The 20076-nt window shown below is 33.0% G+C and overlaps 2 protein-coding genes across 3 annotated transcripts; both read left to right on the top strand.

Moving 5' to 3' along the window:
• The first annotated feature begins 9 nt into the window (after window positions 1-9).
• LOC105321099 (MTOR-associated protein MEAK7) lies at window positions 10-16898 on the top strand. Of its 2 annotated transcripts, none has more exons than XM_066078186.1 (8): window positions 10-292; window positions 12067-12288; window positions 12589-12721; window positions 13139-13254; window positions 13343-13649; window positions 14173-14291; window positions 14488-14694; window positions 15118-16898. In XM_066078186.1, the coding sequence occupies exons 2-8, from the start codon at window positions 12247-12249 to the stop codon at window positions 15274-15276; spliced, it is 1083 nt and encodes a 360-aa protein (XP_065934258.1). In that variant the 5' UTR covers window positions 10-292; window positions 12067-12246; the 3' UTR covers window positions 15277-16898. The 2 variants fall into 2 exon arrangements, with proteins under 2 accessions (XP_065934258.1, XP_011417593.3); XM_011419291.4 differs by lacking the exon at window positions 10-292 and adding an exon at window positions 11144-11533.
• Window positions 16899-18054: 1156 nt separating this feature from the next.
• On the top strand, window positions 18055-19347 carry LOC105321127 (transcription factor AP-2-alpha). The gene has a single exon (XM_034481014.2). It carries the CDS (start codon window positions 18055-18057, stop codon window positions 19345-19347), a length of 1293 nt encoding a protein of 430 aa, XP_034336905.2.
• Window positions 19348-20076: the final 729 nt, after the last annotated feature.

Here is a 20076-nt window from a genome sequence, read left to right as displayed (position 1 = left end):
CACAGCTGATCAAAAAATGGCCGAAATGATAGGGTGTTGTTAAAACGCGGAACGAAAAACGGAACGAAAACCGGAGCAGAAAGTACTATGAAGGGAAATAGACATGACAGTCTTCGCAAAACACATTTTATGAATGATCAACATGCCAGTCCATTGCTTTACATTTTCATGTAATAGGAGACAGAAACCAGGTGTAAATGTCAAGTTCTTCAGGATACCTGCGATCGAGATGGGTTGCAGTAAATAAGCGCGATGAAGATTCTAGACTCTGCAGTTAAACATTGTATTAGCGGTAAGGCTTGATCAAAACTGTTTTAATGTTTTTAAACCCTTGCTTAATTCAACACAATCTACATATACATATGTATGTTCATTAACTGGTACAAAAAAAGAAGACAGATACGTTGGTAATTTTGTAAAGTTAATATGGCCACTGTATTATTATCTGAACCTCTGCCTAATTGATTTTTAGAAGATTATGTTGCATTGATTATTATGTTTTGTTATGTATATATCTGCTGATTTAATTAATTCCTATATCACATGATAAAAATAGGATTGAGAATTAATGTCAACGTCAACTATTATATTTCATTATTTTTTATGCTAAAGTATGAAACGTAAAAAATGAAATGTACATCCATTGTTATATAATGTAAAACAAATGGTTATATATTTTTTTTTACAATATTTTTCTATGATATTGCTGAATTTACAGTGTAGCGCATTTGGTTATGGCGTTTGATGTGTTATTGAAAAGGTCGAAACTAACTGGGAGATATTTTAAATTCTAAATCTTTCGAGTATGATTTAATCTTTTCATCCGTATTAAATAATTAGTTTTTCAGAGTATCTTACTTAGGAATTTTTTAAGAGTACTTGTAAATTAGATATTCGTGATGAAAACGAGTCTGACGAACGACGTCCATTACGAAGTTTTGCTGCATTAACTGTTTGCTAACCTATACTATTTCCTGCTATTTTAGATATCATTTTAAAATCGAAAATAACATCATTAAATTTAAATCAATATCATGTTGTCTTTTTTCTATCTTGTACAATCGTTATCTAAATCTTTAAGTTTTTTTAATAACACAGTACTTTTGTCCACTATTGCTTCGAAAGGTACGTTTGTTACTTTTGCCTAAGTCACCCCTGCGAATGTTATTGTCATTTAAATTTTAGACCACGTGATTTAATTTTACCCTTTCAGTTTCGCAGTAAAAATCATGTCTCGTGTTTATAGTCTATTTCATAGAATCTAGGTACTTGTAGTCTATAAAATCTAGAGGTTTATTGATTTTTAACTTTATATTTATTAATTGGTTGATAAAATGTGTTCTAGAAATAAATGCGACAATACAAAAAATAGTTTTTGTCTGCTGTTGCAACAATTAACATGCTTGCAGAGATCCCCCCTGAGGATTAATTTTTCGATCCGCGCCTGACCTAGTAAAAGCATCATTAGTGAAACAGACTTTACTATTTTACGCAGAATGTTCCTTGAAAATGGCTCGATATACTAAGTTTTTATGCAAAAAAGACACTCATTATTTTTCTAAAAACATGGTATTGCACACCACAAGTATGGCTATGATTTTATTAAGCAACCCAATGTTTATATTTTCAACCACTCTACACGTGGTTGAACACGAACGATAACTCTGTTCTGAATATTATCGTTTAATATAAATAACCGCTAGATTGTGAAATAAGACATACATCTTTGAAGGTTTTCATGTTTTAACATAAATCCAAGAAGGCTATTATATGAAAAACGCCCAGTACTTATACGTATTTTGAGAATATTATCCGAACACTTATACTTCCGCTCGAAATTTCACAGGAACTGAACAAATCTCGGTAAGTCTCGTGAACTTTCATTCGAGCACCTCTGGATTTATTACATACTTAGCAACGATAAAGAAAACATTTCGAACACATTCGCAGGGGTGTAAGTGGCTGCATTGTAAAACATGCCTGAACTTGTATATGATGCAAACAGAAAGCGGTAGACGTTTTCTGGTTTGATTGTTTGGTAATTTGGCTTGGTGGTCAATGCATACACAGTTAATTTTGAGGAAATCATACATTTTCTGAATATAAACATCGTGTATGGCTTGTTTAAGACTTTATCAAGTAAATAACATTACAATGGGGCTTCATATATCCGGACGCCAGAAACCCGGACGCTTCGGTTAACGGACGATTTTATTTGGAAACAGATTTTTATATAGGTTATTTTGTCCCGAAAAACTGGAATTTCGCGTTCCGGATCTGGGCGATCTGCTTTAACCATAAAACACGGTTTAACTATAAATTTTGCTTCATTCAACCGGACGGTAAAATGTAAGGTTACTCCGATTAATACAATAGAAAGATTACGCCTGTTAATTGAGTTTCACACCTTTCTACCTGCTAGCCCCCATGAGTAGCTGGTATCAATACTCTGACTTCCCAAATCACTTTCAAACATTACCAACATTGCTAGTTAGACTGGATTTGTCACGCCTCACTGCATTCAAAGGAAAAATGTACTTAATAAATCTGGAACGAAAAACATATTTTAAACGAAGTGTCTCAAGAATGCCTTGTCAGATTATAGGAAGAAAACAGTAAGGAAAGCATTTCAATTGATCGAAAGAGCATTGGTGGAAAATTGACGTGTCCAGATATACAATAATAATGTAGATTGTTAAAAAACCTAACGTAAATAGGCTCTTTTCACACTTAGACACAATATATTTAGCTGCATTTTGCTATTATTATAGTTTAGTTATCATTTCCTGACTAAAATAATATAAAGCAGGGTTTCCTTGTATTAAGACATGTGAATATCAAAGAAAAAACTTAATTTTTTGCTATTTAGTATGAAAGGCAAAGAAAACAGTATTAAAACCCATAAAAACATATGAATTATCATTTAAGACAAAAAAGACTCATTTCAGATATCCGGAAGCCTCACCTATCCGGATGATTGGACTTGGGAACGAAATAGTCTGGATAAATGAGGCTTCAATGTATATCAGATCGTTCGTTTTCTGTTCTGTTCCGCTCTCCGTTTCCGCGTTTTAGCAACAACCCTGATATACTCGTGTTAGATATTTACTGGAGCGAGACTCGGGGAGATAAAGGCTGAAACACATGAGTATTGAATAACCCGCCGGGTAATAAAGAGGACTTTAAATTGTTTTTAAGGTATCCGATCCATAATAGCACATATTCACTGAGTTGGCATGCATGACAGATATGTACATGTATGGGCATAGGGGGGGGGGGTGTGCGGCCATCTTCTACATTTGAGAATGAACTGAAATAAAATGTAAACATTTCTTGAACTGGCTTGGGTCTCCACAAAACTGGCCAAAACTGTTGTATAAAGATGAAAATAATATCAGGTTTTTCGTGTTGCTTTGTGACCTAATTATGCATTTAGGAACAGAATAGTGCTATTTTAATCACTTAGATGAGCTGTAGAACTACGCAGCTGCTGACTTATTTTGAAGATTTAAAAATCTGAAAAAATATGAAGGAGGTTCATTGGTGTCCTCTACAACCACTTGTTGAGAAAAGGATTGAATTTTGCACTTTAATGTAGAAACTTTGCCTCAAAAATAGGGTACCCTAATTCTATCAGTCGGCACAACATCTATTTTTAGAACAAGAAAATTCCAGACTATACTTAGAACTCAAGTGTCTATGGAGGCACATTGATGTTATATTTTCATCGATAAAAATAAATGTCAATTCAAAACAATCTGGGCTGAATGTGACGGACATCTCTATACCAGTTCCAGTTGTTTTGTGTTAGTTCCATAAATATGAATTAAACTAAATTCTATTTAAAAGTAGGGAAGGGGTCCAAAAAATTGATTGCCTTGAACAAAAAATATACATATATTTGTCAATGAAAATATAACTTCAATTTACCTCCACAGACACAGACAAAAATATCGTGCAAATCTGCGCAGTTTAAAGTGATTTAAAAATGCATTGTTTTGCCTTTGAATGCGTAATTGTATTACAAAACAACAGGTTGAGCGTCGTATTTATTGCTTTTGTATCTTTTGACAACAGTTTTGGTAAAATTTGGACAGAAACAAGACAGTTCAAGAAATGATCTCCAATCGAAGAGCAGGGGATCATGGGACAAGACTAACATTTTTCTTCTCAAATGTAAAAGATAGCCGCACATCCCCTTTAAAACTCGGTATACTTGGACATACTTTTTATGTTAAAGTATCATTATGTAAGAGTGGAATGTGTCCAAATAATTGACCTTTTCCTGTTATCGAAGAGTTGTCCCCTTTGCTTTTAATCTATAAAATTCAATTCAAAAAAATTGTTTGAAAAGTGCATGGTCACGATTTTGGTCAAGTTCTATTTTTCTGTTTTTCTTTTTTACAATGCCTTAGGAATGTATTTCTAATGATCAAATAAAATTTGAGAGTCAGCAGTAGAGTTATAAGCAAGATACAGGGCTAACAATGGCTTTGTCATGTAAACAAGGGTCGTGTTCTGTTTTTGTTTTCTTAGGTTCAATATACCAGTAAAAAATCTTTTTGAAACTGATTTGTCTATCATCGTATTCATTTTAAGCACAACGAAACAGTTCCTAACGTTTAATACATTCATTTTAGGTCTAAAACTTGAATTTTTACTTCAACATTCAAAATGTAAACAAAAGCGTTGTTTACATAGCGAAGAACTGTAAGCTCTGTAACTCGCTTAGAACTCAATAAATGACACTCACATTTTGGTTGCCTATGAAAACCGCCTTATTGAAGCATTTTGTAAGCATTACATTAAATTCGGAAAAATAATTTTGACCAAAATCGTTACCATGCCCCTTTATTAACTCGTAAACACAAACCATGGATGGATATTAATTTGGCAATTAACGGTAAAGATTTTGTTATGAAAATGTCAAAGTTTGAGGATGATTTTATCAGAGAGATGAAAAAACAAAATAATTTTTGGCAAGATATTTTCAGTCACAGCTTCAGGATATGAACATGTTCAACAAACAGCCTGGTTATGTTAAGAAAAATATTATCAATGTTCCAATTTGGCACAAGTCCTCTATTACAGTTGGCAGTACATCTTTCTTTATCATTGTATGGTACCAATGGTTAGGTCAAATTAACTACTAGTTGCTGGCTACTACTAACTGGCTACTAGAAATAAGAAAAACTTGTTACTAGTAACTGGCTATGCGATGAAATTAAAGCTGAGTAGAAGTAACTAGTGACTTGTAACTGGCTACTATTTTTTAACTATTACATTAATTTATTTAATAAAGTATAAAGATATCTACTAGTATTGTTAATGTAAACGTTTTTTAAGGTCATCCACATGATATCTGAATGCAATTACTCAGATATCTCGTAACCTCATCAGCTAATAGTGCATTTCTTTACAGATATCTTTTTTTATATACAATTTTATACATTTAACTCAAATAGCTGTATATAGGTTGGATTTATCTTCTAGTTTTATTATTTTTAACATTCTTTAATGTTATCCACATGATCTGACAATACAAATATGCTCAGATATCTCACTTAATCTCGTCAGTTACTAGTGCATTTAATTTCTGTACAAATATCTCAATTTTGTCCATTTAACTCAAGTAGCTGTACAAATAATTTGTAGATATCTACCAGTTTTAATATTTGTTGCATTCTCTTGGGTCACCCAAATGATCTGACAATACAATTGCTCAGACCTCTCACTTAATCTCGTCAGCTGCTGGTGCATGTTTATACAAATATCTTTTTTTAGACAATTTTTAGATTTAACTCATGGAGCTGTACATTAAGTTTAAAGATATCTGCTAGGTATTTTAACAACAATCTATTCGGACATTCACTTGATATTACTTTACAAGAGTCAGTTTTAACCCAAGTAGCTGTACACAAAGATTGAAGATATCTATTTGTAGAATTTCTCGGATAACTCTCGTAATTTGGTCAGCTACTAGTGCATCTCTATTTTTAGACTATTTTGTTCATTTAATTATAGGTATTTGTAATGAAATGCACTATTAGATGACAAGATTAAGTGAGAGTTTTGAGCAAATGCATTTTGATATGTGGATGGCATGAAAAAATGTTTATATTAGCGTAGATTTCGAATGTAAAAATGTACAAAATAATAAAATTAGTGGATATCTTCGATCTATATGTACATCTACTTAAATTAAATTAAACAGATTGTCGAAAATTAGATATATTTGTAAAGAAATGCACTAGTCGCTGACGAGAATAAATGAAATATCTCTAAGTTATTGTAATGTGATATCATGTGTCTGACCTGCAAAAATCTTAATAATAAAATTAGTAGATATCTTCAAATCTTAAAGTACAGCTACTTGATTGACTTTACCAAATTGTCTAAAACTAGAAACATTTCTAAAGAAATGCACTAGTAGCTGAGGAGATTAAATGAGATATCTGAGCAATTGTATTTTATTATAATGTAGATGACATGAAAGAATGTATATAACAATAAAATTGGTTGTTTTCTTTACGATATTTGAGTCAAATATATAAAATTGTGTAAAAATAGAAATTTTTCTAAAGAAATGCGATGTTAGCTGACAAGATAAAGTGAGAAGTTTAAGCAAATGCATTTCAATATCATGTGGATGGCCTCGAAGAATGTTGATAATAATGAAAATATAACATATCTTTAATTTATGTGTACAAGTACTTAAGTATAAGGGGGAAATTGTCTAAAAATAGAGATGTTTGTAAGGAAATGTACTAGTAGCTGTCGTAATTAGGAGAGATATTTGAATAACTGTATTGTAAGATCATGCGGATGACCTAATAGAATGTTACATGTATGTATAGAAAACTAGATATCTTCAATTAATATGTCCATCTACTTGAATTAAATCGACAAAATTGTCTAAATATAGAGATATATGTAAAGAAATGCACTAGTAGCTGACGAGAATAATTGAGGTATCTGAGCAATTGTATTTTATTATAATGTAGAAGACCTGAATAAAAAAAAACAATCAATAAAATAAGTAAATATCTTAAGTCTATAGGTACAGCTACTTGAGCTGAATTTACAGAATTATCAAAAATACAAATATTTGTAATGAAAAGTAAAACAATTTGATGCGATTAAGTGAGATGTCTGAGCAACTGTATTGTCAGATCATGTGAATTACCTGATAGAATGTTATGTTAAAGATAATTTTTAAAAAACAGTAGATATCTTCAATCTTTATGTAGACAGAATTGTCTAAAAATAGAGATATTTGTAAAGAAATGCACAAGTAGCTGACGGGATGAAGTGAGATATCTGAGTGATTATAATGTAATATCATGTGGATGAAAAAATGTTTATAATAATAAACAATAACATATTTTCAATTTAATTGTGCAACTACTTAAGTTAATTGTGGAAAATTGTCTAAAAATAGGGATATTCGTAAGGAAATGTACTAGTAGCTGTCGTAATTAGGAGAGATATTTGAATAATTGTATTTTAATATCATGTGGATGATCTAGTATAATTTTAAGTATATATATAACTATAATTGACAAAGCATAGAGATATTTGTACAAAAATGCACTAGTAGCTGACGAGAATAAGTAACTGTAATGTAATATCATGTGGATGAACTAAAGTAATGTTGATAATAATAAAATTAGTATATATCTTCAATCTATACGTACAGCTACTTGAGTTAGATGTATATAAAAGTAAAATTAAATGCACTATAGCTGACAAGAATAAGTGATATATTTGAGTGATTGTAATGTAATATAATGTGGATGGCCTGAAAAATGATTATACTAACAACACTATTACATATATTTATACTATATGAAATGAATTGATGTAATAGTTAAAAAATAGTTGCCAGTCACAAATAACTAGTTACTAGTAGCCAGCTTTTATTTTATCTCTCAGTCAGTTTCTAGAAGCTAGCTTTTCTTACTTCCAGTAGCCAGTTACTAGTAGCCAGTTACTAGATAGTGCAACCAATAAACAAGGTGCTAAAACTCAGACTTGCTGACAGGTTCATGGAGTCATTGATCAGCAGTTCAGTACATTTGGAAACCCTGGGTTGAGTTCCTTTTCTGTCCAATTCGTAAAATGTGGACTGTAGTGAATACTATTACATCGTAAAATAAATTTAGAAAATATTTTTACATATTTTTAAATATTTATCTGAATTAAAATAACTATGATGTATGACTTCGATCGTTTGTGACATTATTTGTTGTGCTGTAGTATTATTTATTTTTTGAATTACAACAGTTTCTTTTTTATTCCTAAAGTGAATAAAAAAGGAATGTGGGTGTGTGATTTGTTTTAATGATATTTTACGTATTCTATTATCAATTACTAGTAGTTATTTTACAAAGTTTTTTGGAGGGTGCATCTCGATTGTAATATATCCAAAAGGGTTGTACAATAATATTTTTATTTAATTAACAATTTCAAATATTCCAATTTTACATTGTAACGCAAAAAAATTCATTTAAGGCCAGAGGTTACACACAATTTTGATCAATCATTTTAAAAGTTGGTCTACAGTGAAGATTAGTGACTTAAAGCTGCTTTACAAACCATTGTTCTTTTTGTAGTAGTATGTTATTGTCTTTACGATCAAGCTTTCCATACTGGGGTTATAGACTAGTTGTAACTTTTAAAAATCGATATGAAATTCATAAATTGAAAACTTAAAGAAACATTGCTAATTTTCATCTGTTAGCATATCTCGGTTGATCTAAAAAAAATGTCATGTTAATACACTAATTTGAGTCTCTGGGGAGGGCTTCCATAAGGAACATGTATATAATCTATGCAGGAAATCCATGATATCCTGCCTCTACCAGTACAAGCCAAGTTTCATGAGCCGATGTTGACAGGCATCCACCAGTGCTGAATACTTGCTTCATCGCTTGTTAGTTCTCACGGCACTGTCAATTATTCTGATACCGCTTTAGGGGTTTTTTTTTTGGTTTCTTTTTTTTTGAGTTATATAGCTAGAGAGTGTTCTGTCCTAAATACATCTTGGCACTGTATGTTTCGTAATGATCTCTTTTCTTTTATGTGCAAAAGACTAAACAAAGCACCGTTTTCTTAATTTTGAACGGAATAGGACAGTCTCAGGACTTGATGTCAGTGCGAATATAAATTCTAAGTTTTATGGGTGTCATTTGTTTTCCTTGTTTTGTTCATCACACCTTAAAACCTGTTGATGATCGGACTCCTTTTATTTAGCATTCCTCTATTACGTGAATGATATGACCCTCCTTCCAAGTCACAGACAAGTGGAGGAGGGCTTGATTAATCCTACGTGTCTACCAAACAAGTGTAACGATGTCCATCCTTAACACAACAAATGTACGTCAGAGTTAAAAAAAAAAACAAAAAAAAACCATATACTGGCAAATTTTAACTTCAAATAACTCGGGGTTTTTTTTAATCAGAGCATGGTAATTGTATCCATGTGTAAAAAAGAGGATCCTTTAAAATTTTCAGGTGAGCGATGTGGCCCCTGAATCTCTTGTTTTACCTAGGGTTAGGCCTGCGAAGCCACTAAAAATTTCTTTCGCTTTTTAAGGTCTCCACACACCTGGGAAAAGCTCCGCATACAAGCTGATTTTTCTCAATTACTTAAAGATACGACTTTTTAGTACGTGTTCGATTTGAAATGACGAAAAAATATTTCAATTTAGGGGGGGAAATATCAACTTTTTTAAATTTTACCGATCCTGCAGTACTAGAACTCGGGACCTGCGGGTTAGCAGACCAAAGCTACACTTATTGCGTCACAGAGAAAGACAAGAAATCATATTGACGCAAGCGTCAAATGGGCCGCAAAAAATATAATTGTTTTATAAATCATTGGTTGTTTACATAAAAACACACCACAAGGAAGAAAATAAGAGTTGGTTGTACTAATTTGTATGGTAAATTTTAATATACTTTCAGCAACTTGTTTTGAAGTTTAACATTTTACTATTATCATAAAGAATCGATTTCGTTACTGTAAGCATTTCTAACGGAAATTGTATGATCATTGCCATAGTATGAAGTAATGGAGAACACATTGATTTTTACATTACTCTAATAAAAAGTTCAACTTATCATTTTTCTCTTGGAGATTATGTATTTCAAACCATTTTTTTGTTTGTTTTTTTTTTTTGTTGCATTGTATTGAATGAAAACTTAACGCATTATATAGTCATTTTATTTGACACGGCACATAGAAATTCAAATGTATCATTTATATAAAATTTAATGACATTCAGGTCTTTCGTATTTTAGGTCTTTAGTATGTCCCGCATACCGATCCTGATGCATTGTTTTGAAAAGAATGAAGAACTCCGAAATTTTCCGAATAGATTATAGTCTCGATAAAAACGCGCCAAATACGACAATCTACTAAGTATGGCCTACCTTTCATTTACGAGTAAAACAAAAAAATATGTGATATTTTCTAAAAAGCATAAAACATATTTCTACATGCAAATTTACGTTTAATTGATAAAAATAAGCATAGTATTAATTCTATTAAAAAAGAACTATCCCGCAGAAACGCGGTGACAATATTTAAATGTGTATCAAATAACGGACCTCCTGTGACGTCATACATTTTACATAAACCATGAATTCATTAAAATTCTTGCAAGTAGATTTGTAATTTCTATGTTATCATAGGTGCACATCAAAAACTCAAATCATTGTTTACTTGGAGATATTTAATAAACGTTTATCATCCTTATATTCTACATAATTCAATAATGACAAAGGGAAATAACTCTTTTCTACTTTTCATTAAGTGATATATCTAAATGCTATAATTTTTCTAATGTAAACAATTTTTTCTTTTTTTTAAAATTAATTTTAGTTTTCTGGCATAGTAAGCAATAAAATTTAAATAGACAAACAAGTATCCATCCACTAATATTTAATTTTGAAACACAAAAAACGTGTGATTTTCAGATGATAATTTCAGCCTTTGGTTTTTATTACCTTACATCTTAAAAAGTATGGATACATATATATTTTATTTATTTTTTTATGAAATTCAAGTCCAATAAGTTAAAAAAAATTAAGTTTTTAACTTTGAACCCATGATTGTTTAGGTACGGAGTTACCTTAAATCGCCACGTTGTGACGCGCTGTCACACGGGGTGTCGGGGATCCTTAACGATATCAATACATTTCTTTAAATAGTGTCGTAATACGATATCTTTTTCTCGTAATCACACGATATAATTGTATGCAAGATTATACCGTGTCTATATCAAATAGATGCTGCATGTAGAATTTGCAATAATCCTCCTTTTATTTGTTTAATTACATCGGGATCGTTAATCCAAATACTCCAAACGTAAACATTGTCAACGTGAAGCTGCTGCTGTTACAAAGGGGGAAAATGGGTGGATCAGAAAGCAAGGGGTCCCCCGGGCCGCAGGTGTTTACTCAGACCGAGATTCAGCATCTTCATTCTAAATTTGACAAGTTATTTAAATCTCCACAGTCATTTCAGGTAAGGTTAATTTGGTGTCTCGATAAGGCTGTTTCACGATCAGAATCTTTGAGATCAGCTGATCCATAGTTCTGAGGTCCCTGATTCATAATGTTAAACCAATCATATGAATGTTTGATTTTGTATGACAAGATCATGATAATCTGAATGGGACAAGAAAAAATAAATTTGGCAAGAGGAACAATAACCTATTGACATAAGTTCTTGGAACCAATGTAACTTTAATTAATTTGTTATATTTAGGTTCATTAAATCCGTAAGATTCAGCTAAGATTTGATAAGAATTTTCTTGGGAACTCCAGAACACTTCGCTATATTTGGGATCCTGTTATATCCATATTTGTACTAAATTAGTTGTACTGTATCATGTTTTAAATTCAATATCAATGCTCTTAAGGATATGAATGATTATACATGTATTATGTTATTGTATCTAAACAACTGACCAACTGAAAATGACAAGAAAGGATATATCAGATTGATCGTACAATGAGTTGTATGATAACAATTATTACTGTAATTTGTTGAGATAGGATGGACTCGCTCCCCTGAGCACAGATTTGAGCAAGAATCTGTTCCAGTACATAAACCACATCCCGACACACCAGAGCAACCAAAAGCACAAGCATGGAGTAACTCCTGAACAATTCCATGTGTTTGCTGCCCATGCATTGAAAGGAACTTTTGAGGAAAAGGCAACCATCTTCTGTGGAATGAAAAATTCCACAGATATTACTATGAAGGATGTCTCTGAGGTACCTTAACATTCTGAAAATAAATGTACTAGAAAAGTAAGTGGAAATCTGATGGTATTCTACTCATAAATATGTTAGAAAAGCTTACATTGTACAATATTTATCGATAAAGTAAAATTAACCTCACACCACCTTGGGCCAGAAGGGGAGAGGAAAGTGTTTGTTCATCAGCAAAACCTTTTATCAAATTAAATATGTTTTTATTTTGAGATACAATGTGCTTTTTGGTTTTTGCCTATGAATGTTTATATTATTTTCGTATAACCTGTGAATGTTGATTATTTTCCACTATAAATGTAGGTGACGACAGGACTGTTGGAGGTGTACAAGCATTACGTGACTCGTCTCCCCCACTGGAGGGGAATCCATACCATGAGTAGTGGGGCCGAGGGAAATCAGCGCTTTGTGTCCTACCTTACAAAGGGACTCACAGGTAAGTCATCAACTCTCTCACAAAACCCTATGTAGTGACAATAAAATTAACATACAGTCCAATAGATGTCTGCTTTTTATGTACCAGTAATGATTTTTAAGAAACTGGTAGAAGTAAATCATGATAGAGAGAAGAGGCAAATTCAGTCCTTTTAAATACATCTTTGTACAGTGTGTAGAAGATTGTTTTGATATTCAGAACTCACTGCTACAAAGAAATAAGCATTACTAGAGGTTCTGCTATTTTTATCATTATTGGATGTATCATTAAATACTAGTAGACAGTTTAGCCAACAATGAATTTCAAAGTAAATTGGTCTGAAGCAGTCAAAACAGATGCAAAAGGATTTTTATGTTGTCTTGATGGTACCTGTATTGAAAAGATTTGTGGTCTATTATGTAGCTTTGTTTTTTACAGCCAGTGGAGAGAATGAGAGGGTTATTGTCAGTGACATAGAGACATGGATGTCTAAAACTCCTCACCTGATGAACCTCTTTGATACTGTGTTCTCAAGTCTATTCCAGTTTCACTCTGTAAGACATTTATCCAGTTCTTCTTGGATATTTCAACTACAGCTCTGTCTATCTGAGAAAGACTCAAGATGTTTTGTTATCATTTCAGATGAATGAGATTATGGAAAACATCCCTGCCATGGTTCCTATCCCGTTGTTTGAGGGGCACCGTGATGAGGCAGTTTTGAGTGTCCTCGACTACAACTCTGTCTTGTATCTGAACTATAATCTGCCCAGCATGTACCAAACAGAGTGGCGATTCCTGTTTAGTAATTCAGTGTATGGAGACAGCTTCTCCCAGCTGGTGGCTCACATCACAAATAAAGGCCCCACCCTCCTGGTGGTCAGGGACAAGAAGGGGCACCTCTTTGGAGGCATGGCTGCAGACAACTGGGAATGCAGGCCCAAATTCTATGGTAATATATATAAACATTACAGTATTTGTACATTTGTATGGATGCAATCTTTGATATGCATTTACAAAGGTTTGTGTTGACAGACATTTAGTTTCTAAGTTTGTCTCTCCTTTAGCCACCTATTTTAAATTATTGTTAATTTCTTTAATATGATGTCTTATTTTATCAGAATATTAAAAGTAAAAAAGTTCTTTTATGGTATTCAGGAATTTGACAAGGTTCAAGCTTTATTTCCAAGTTGAATTGTAATTATAGATATAGGAAAAATCGAGACCTGTGAAAAAATTTGGAACAGCTGACTTGAAGTGGTTAACTCAGCAGAAATTCTAACATTTAAAGAAATAGTATTCACAATTTTTTTCACGAAACCAAAGACATTGATGATTATATTCTGGTTGTAGAACACTGTGAAACTGCATTTCTAATACATAAAGTTTAATTTGATGATATCATCTAATAGTTTATAACATTGTAAAGTTTTCGATATCATCTAATAAATTATAACATTGTTATCAATTCTCAGGCTCTTCCTCCTGTTTCCTGTTTACACTGAATCCTCACTATGGAATTTACACACCTACCATGTATAATGAGAACTTCATGTACCTTAATCAAGGGCAGGCAACTCTTCTGAATGGTCTGGTATGAAATATGTACTTGTGACCAGTGACCACACAAAATATAAAACATGAATGGGTGTCCCAATTTTTATTTAATGAAATTTCAACATTATATTATCTGTATTTTTACACGATTTCTCAAATGACTATATATTGTGTACTTGGGATGACAGACAAGTTGAATCAGGCCATACATGGTACTTTATTCACTTACTCAGGGTATGGGAGGACAGATGGACTATTTTGGGCTGTGGATAGACAGCAGCTTTAACCACGGACACAGTAAAGCCAAGCCTAAGTGTACGACGTACGGCAGTCCCCAGCTCTCCGCAGATCCCGAGTTTGAGGTGGACATTATTGAGGTGTGGGGCCTCGGGCCGGAGAAGAAAGAGGAGGAGGATAGTGATGAAGAAAAGGAGAAAAATGTGAGTAGGTCAAATCAAACGAAAAAAAAAAAAAAGATTTGTTCTTCTATGATCAAGGTCATAATCATGTAAGTGTAGAATATATATTTACCGAGGTCACACATATACATTTAAGTACGGTTTTACCGGTTAGTTTCTTGATTTCTTGAATCCTTTTACCGTAAATTTATTGACTTCTGTCTAGCAAGTTTTGGAATATTAATGACTGTTTATTTTTTAGATATTCAGTTAGACTTATGTTTTCCAAATTTTGGAATAAACAGGAAGTTACTATTTTAAACACTATACAGAACTTTTAATTGTTTATGCCTTTCCCAAAATGTGTGCATTATGAGCTATTAAGTATGTAGCATAGTGAAGTTGTTTTGAATGAATTACCAGTACATTTTCTAAAATGTTGCAATTTATCTGCTACAAATTCAGGTAAAGAAAAGCATTCTTCAGCGAGACCCTGAATCAAAAGCCATGCTGGAGTTGATGGGAAGAACCCAGGTCAGTGAGGGCTTCAAGGAACTTGACGAGGACGAGGATCAGTCGGAGGAGATGAAGAGGAAGATGAACACCATTCCCAAACTACTGTAATACTATCTAGTCATCAAAAAAATAATGTATCAGTTCGAGGAAATGAAGAAAAAGATGAATTACCATAGTCCTACTAGTCATACAAAAAGCTTTAAAAAAACTGCTGCTATTCCAAACCTCTGATGTCATACCTTGTCATTGAAATCCAAAAACAGCCACCATTTCAAAAATACACTTTTAATAGTCATTTCAACACCAGAAAAAACTAATTTTCCAGATCTATTGACTTTGTGGTCATCCTTCAAATGTGTTTGAAAAACTGTGATGGGGACGATTAATTTACGACACATTTTTGATCAGAAAAGTGGACCACTATCTACTGCAGAAGTGAATGAGAAAATTGCTTGTGGAATACTGCTACATGCATGTGTTATCATAAAAATCTGTGATACAATACTGTACATTTACTTAACAATGAAGAAAAAAGGTGGTGAAAGGTTGTGTGAATGTGATAGGATACAATATATTCAAGTATTGCTGCTTCTGATTCAGTGAAATTATACAAAAGCCACCATCCTGAATTTTTGACTTATTGTTGACAGTTTTGAAGTGTTGTTAACACATGATGCTTCCTGTAATGCGTTGAATTATCATGTCAACTGTTATTGAATGTATATTTACTAATATTTAAAAAAAAATGGTGAATTGTGCATGTTATTTATCAGTAAATGTTAGTGTACTGTTAAAAGGATTGGTAAATTCTGTACCTCATTACCTGGTACTTGTATATTAACTTATTTATATGGAACACTTGTAGGCATAATCTTGGTGCAGAATTCCTTTTACAAATAGTTATGTGTATTAATTATTATATCATTATATCATTTTAAAGAGACCTAGACATGATTTTAGATCAAAATTTCATTTTTCATTTTTAATGTTTAAAATTGTGTACTTGTGCATTTTGAATGATTGACAAAAAATTTAATGTTAGAAGTCAAGTTATAAGAGAGATTCAGACATAATAATTCATTGTTATGTAAACAAAGCTCGAGTCTTATATTTGTTTACAAATAATGCAAAGTACAGAAATTACCATTTCTTTGATATAATGGCTCCTGCCAAAGAAGATTAACTTATTCAATGTGCATGAATAATATTATCAACAAAAGAGCAACATTAGATTGAAACACATACCAATATTACATATATGTAAACAATAACAAGACTCGAGCTTTGTTTACATAATAAAGAATTTCGAACTCTTTATCTTGCTTGTTACTCAATATTTGACTTTCAAATTTTGGCAAATCATTTAAAATACCCATATTGACAATTCTAGATACTAAAATTGGAAAAGTAAAATTTGAAAATTTTCAGCTCAAATCGTGTCTAAGTCCCTTTAATTATTTCAAAGGCTTTTCACTAGTAATATGCAAACAAAGAGAGAGAGAGAGAGAATTATATTAAATGGATATAATAAAACATGACAATAATACATTGTTGGTGATACTCAGTCAGATTACTGTAAGAGGAAGCTGTTCTGCACAGAGTCATTGTGATGTACAGTGTACAAACTGTACCAGTGTACAGACTGCACAAGTATACTTTCATTTATTACTAAATATAAGTGAAAAAAGGCAATTTTCGTGCAATGTTTTGATATGTTATAGTACTTATCAGTCAATTATAGGCAATGTAATATGCGTTTATGGTACTTAGAATGTATCATGTTGATGTATATTAAAAATTTGTAAAAAAATTTGTAACTTTTTATTTAATATTTACAAATGCATAAATAAAACACATGATTTGGTAAGTTGCAACAGGTGTAGAAGCCTATATGACAGCATTTTTCTTTGGTTAATAAAATAACATACAGATTATAGTATATATTTATGACTAAGGTTTTACAATAAAAAATGGGTTTAGACAAACAGGTAACCTATCAAATGACAAACAATAGACATATCAATTTATTTTGTAAAAGTTAGGAAAAAACCTGGCACACACATTCAGATAAAGTGAAGATGTTGTATGATACGGTATATATACAGCAGTACATGAGGTACCCAGTTTTTACATGTACAAGTTAAATGTGAAGTCTACTAGATTACCAGTAATCCAATCAATATCGCTACTGGAATCCACCTGTTTAAGAGTATAAGACACTTATTTTAAGAACAATGAAGCAAGCATGTATTTTACTTCTTTTTTTTTGTTGTTACTTCAATTTGTGTTTACTTATCAGATTTGATGAAATTATTGTCAAAGTGTTAATTTGATATGAATATAAAGATAAAAAATATGTGCTGTGATTTTGGCATCAGCTTTAGCAAACTTTTAATGTGAAATAAATTAACAGTACCTTGGAATGTTTTTCTTTAAGATTTACAGTTCATTAAATAATTTAATTACAATGGTCCTGTCCTGACAGCTCATTATCACACCTGTTTGGGTCTCCTTTGACCTCGGCCAATTACCTGTAATTAGTTGTGGCTATCAGAGGCTCCCATCAGTACTGTGTCATCAGTTGATTGGTCTGCTGTTTAATTGAGATAGTATCTACTACTTATGATGAAAGGGAGTAGGACTCTTTGAGTGTGAGAGTATTATGTGAGGCGTGGTGTATATACATATCCTGGGGACACACAGGTCAAACACTGTCTTCTAAATTCCTTAATCTGACTCAGACCTGGGAAAAGTTTAGTACAACTGTAATACCTGTCCACTGTGTTACATCAACAGTTTGCTGACCAGTATGTGTGCTCTGTAGAGGTGTCATTCTGTGGAGATTATTCTGTGTATCTGTGTTGACTTCTCATTGCTGTGATAACTATGGAAGCCCGGGAGTCTGTGATGTACAATGGACACTCTGATTCTACCCCACACCCCGTTCATCTTACAACAATCAACAACGCCCTCCCTCAGCATGGAATGTACCCCCCTGCCAGCCAGTCCCTGGCTAATGGACATTATCCATCCTCCACACAGTCACAGGAAGGGATGTACACATCCAATGGAGTACAGTCTCACAATGGCTTCTACCCTCCCACGACCCAGGCTGTGGAGTACCCCTTCTTTCCCCCTCCATTCCTTGTGTCACAACCCCCAGGGATGGAGAGATTCCAGCCCCCTCAGTATAATGGGGACCAGTATCCTCCAATGAACTTTTATCAGGCCCAGTCAACAGATTTCCCTCCAACCAACATAGACCAAGTTCAAGAATATAAGACGGAGCCAAATTCCTTCCACAGAGAAGAGACTGAGAATCACCCAGTCATGTTTAATGAGAATCACCCACCTGAAAACCTGCACAATGGATCCGAGTCTTCATACAGTGGTTCTCCAAACAGCAACGAGTCGCAGAACCACACAACAAGTTATGTTCCACGGGAAATAGCTGACCAGATGGAATTTCAGCGAGCAATAATGTCCAACAAAGAATCCAGGCGTGACATGGCTCTGTCCAATTCCACGGGTCCAGCAGATGTTTTCTGCCTTGTGGATGGGCGCCTATCTCTTCTGAGTAGTACCTCCAAATATAAAGTAACTGTGGCAGAAATTCAGCGAAGATTGGGAGCACCTGAATGTCTCAACGCCTCGTTGTTGGGTGGGGTTCTCAGAAGAGCCAAGTCAAAAGATGGAGGAAAGAATCTGCGCGAGAAGCTGGACAAGATTGGATTAGCTTTACCAGCGGGAAGAAGGAAGTCCGCCCCTGTCACACTAATGACATCCCTTGTAGAAGGGGAGGCCATTCGAATGGCCCGTGATTTTGGATTTCTGTGTGAAACTGAATTTCCTTCAAGACAATGTGCCAAACATAATGTGAATAAATACCAAAGCAATGTTCCAGAAGAGCAAATGGCCAGAAAGAACATGATTGTTGCTTCCAAACAGATCCTGAAAGAGTTTATGGATATTCTGAATCAAGACCGGTCCCCTATTGGTAACTCCCGCCCACAGCCCGTCCTTGACCAAGATGTTCAACACCCCCTGACCCGGTTTAGTCTGATTTCTCACGGATTCGGTTCACCGGCCATCGTGGCATCATTAGCAACAGTGCAGACTTACCTCACAGAAATGCTGAAACAGATGGACAAAGGATTCCACCTGGAGAAAGAAAAGTGAGAGACATCCTCAGAGAGAGTGCTTCTTCTGCATCATTTTGTGTTCAATGTCTGACAATCTAGCATGTATTTATAACAAGTACTGTTACATCTAAATACAGGTACTTTCATTTTTGACATATTCTGAAAATGTCATTTGCAATTGAATCCAGTAATATAGGTATACAACACTTGCATAATATTAATGTTCTAAACTTAGAATGGGTTTGTCCATGTCTTAATCCAATGTTTTGTATATTCTTTTTTACATCAACTAGATGTACATTAACATATACACTGTGATGTTTTTGTATGTATGTGTACAGAATTTATTCAAGTTTAATTTTGTTACTACAAAGGATTGTCATAATACATTTCAAAGTGTATTCTACATGTAAAGTTATGTATGTACACAAGTGTTTTTCTACAATGATATATTTATTTTGATTTGATTATACATGAATTTTAATAAAATTGATTTCTCTAACACTTTTCTTTTTTGTGAATTTGGGTGAATATGAATTTGACTGTGATGTTTGATTAACAGATCCTTTTTCCTAAAAAATTAAGATGGGATAAAATGAATTTTAGGGAAAAAAGCCATGAATATTGATTCATATATATTCATGTTAAATTGCAATAGTTTTTTAACCTTTATATCGATGACCAGGAGTTTTACTTTCTCAAAATTACAGAAAATCAAATTCTGATTCATTTACCATGGTAAATTAAATCAAATTGCTATGAGACA

Source organism: Magallana gigas, chromosome 3 (genome assembly GCF_963853765.1).
Source record: "Magallana gigas chromosome 3, xbMagGiga1.1, whole genome shotgun sequence".
Classification (NCBI taxonomy): domain Eukaryota; kingdom Metazoa; phylum Mollusca; class Bivalvia; order Ostreida; family Ostreidae; genus Magallana; species Magallana gigas.
Note: the sequence above shows the minus strand (reverse complement) of the source record. Positions and strands in the feature narration are given on the sequence as shown.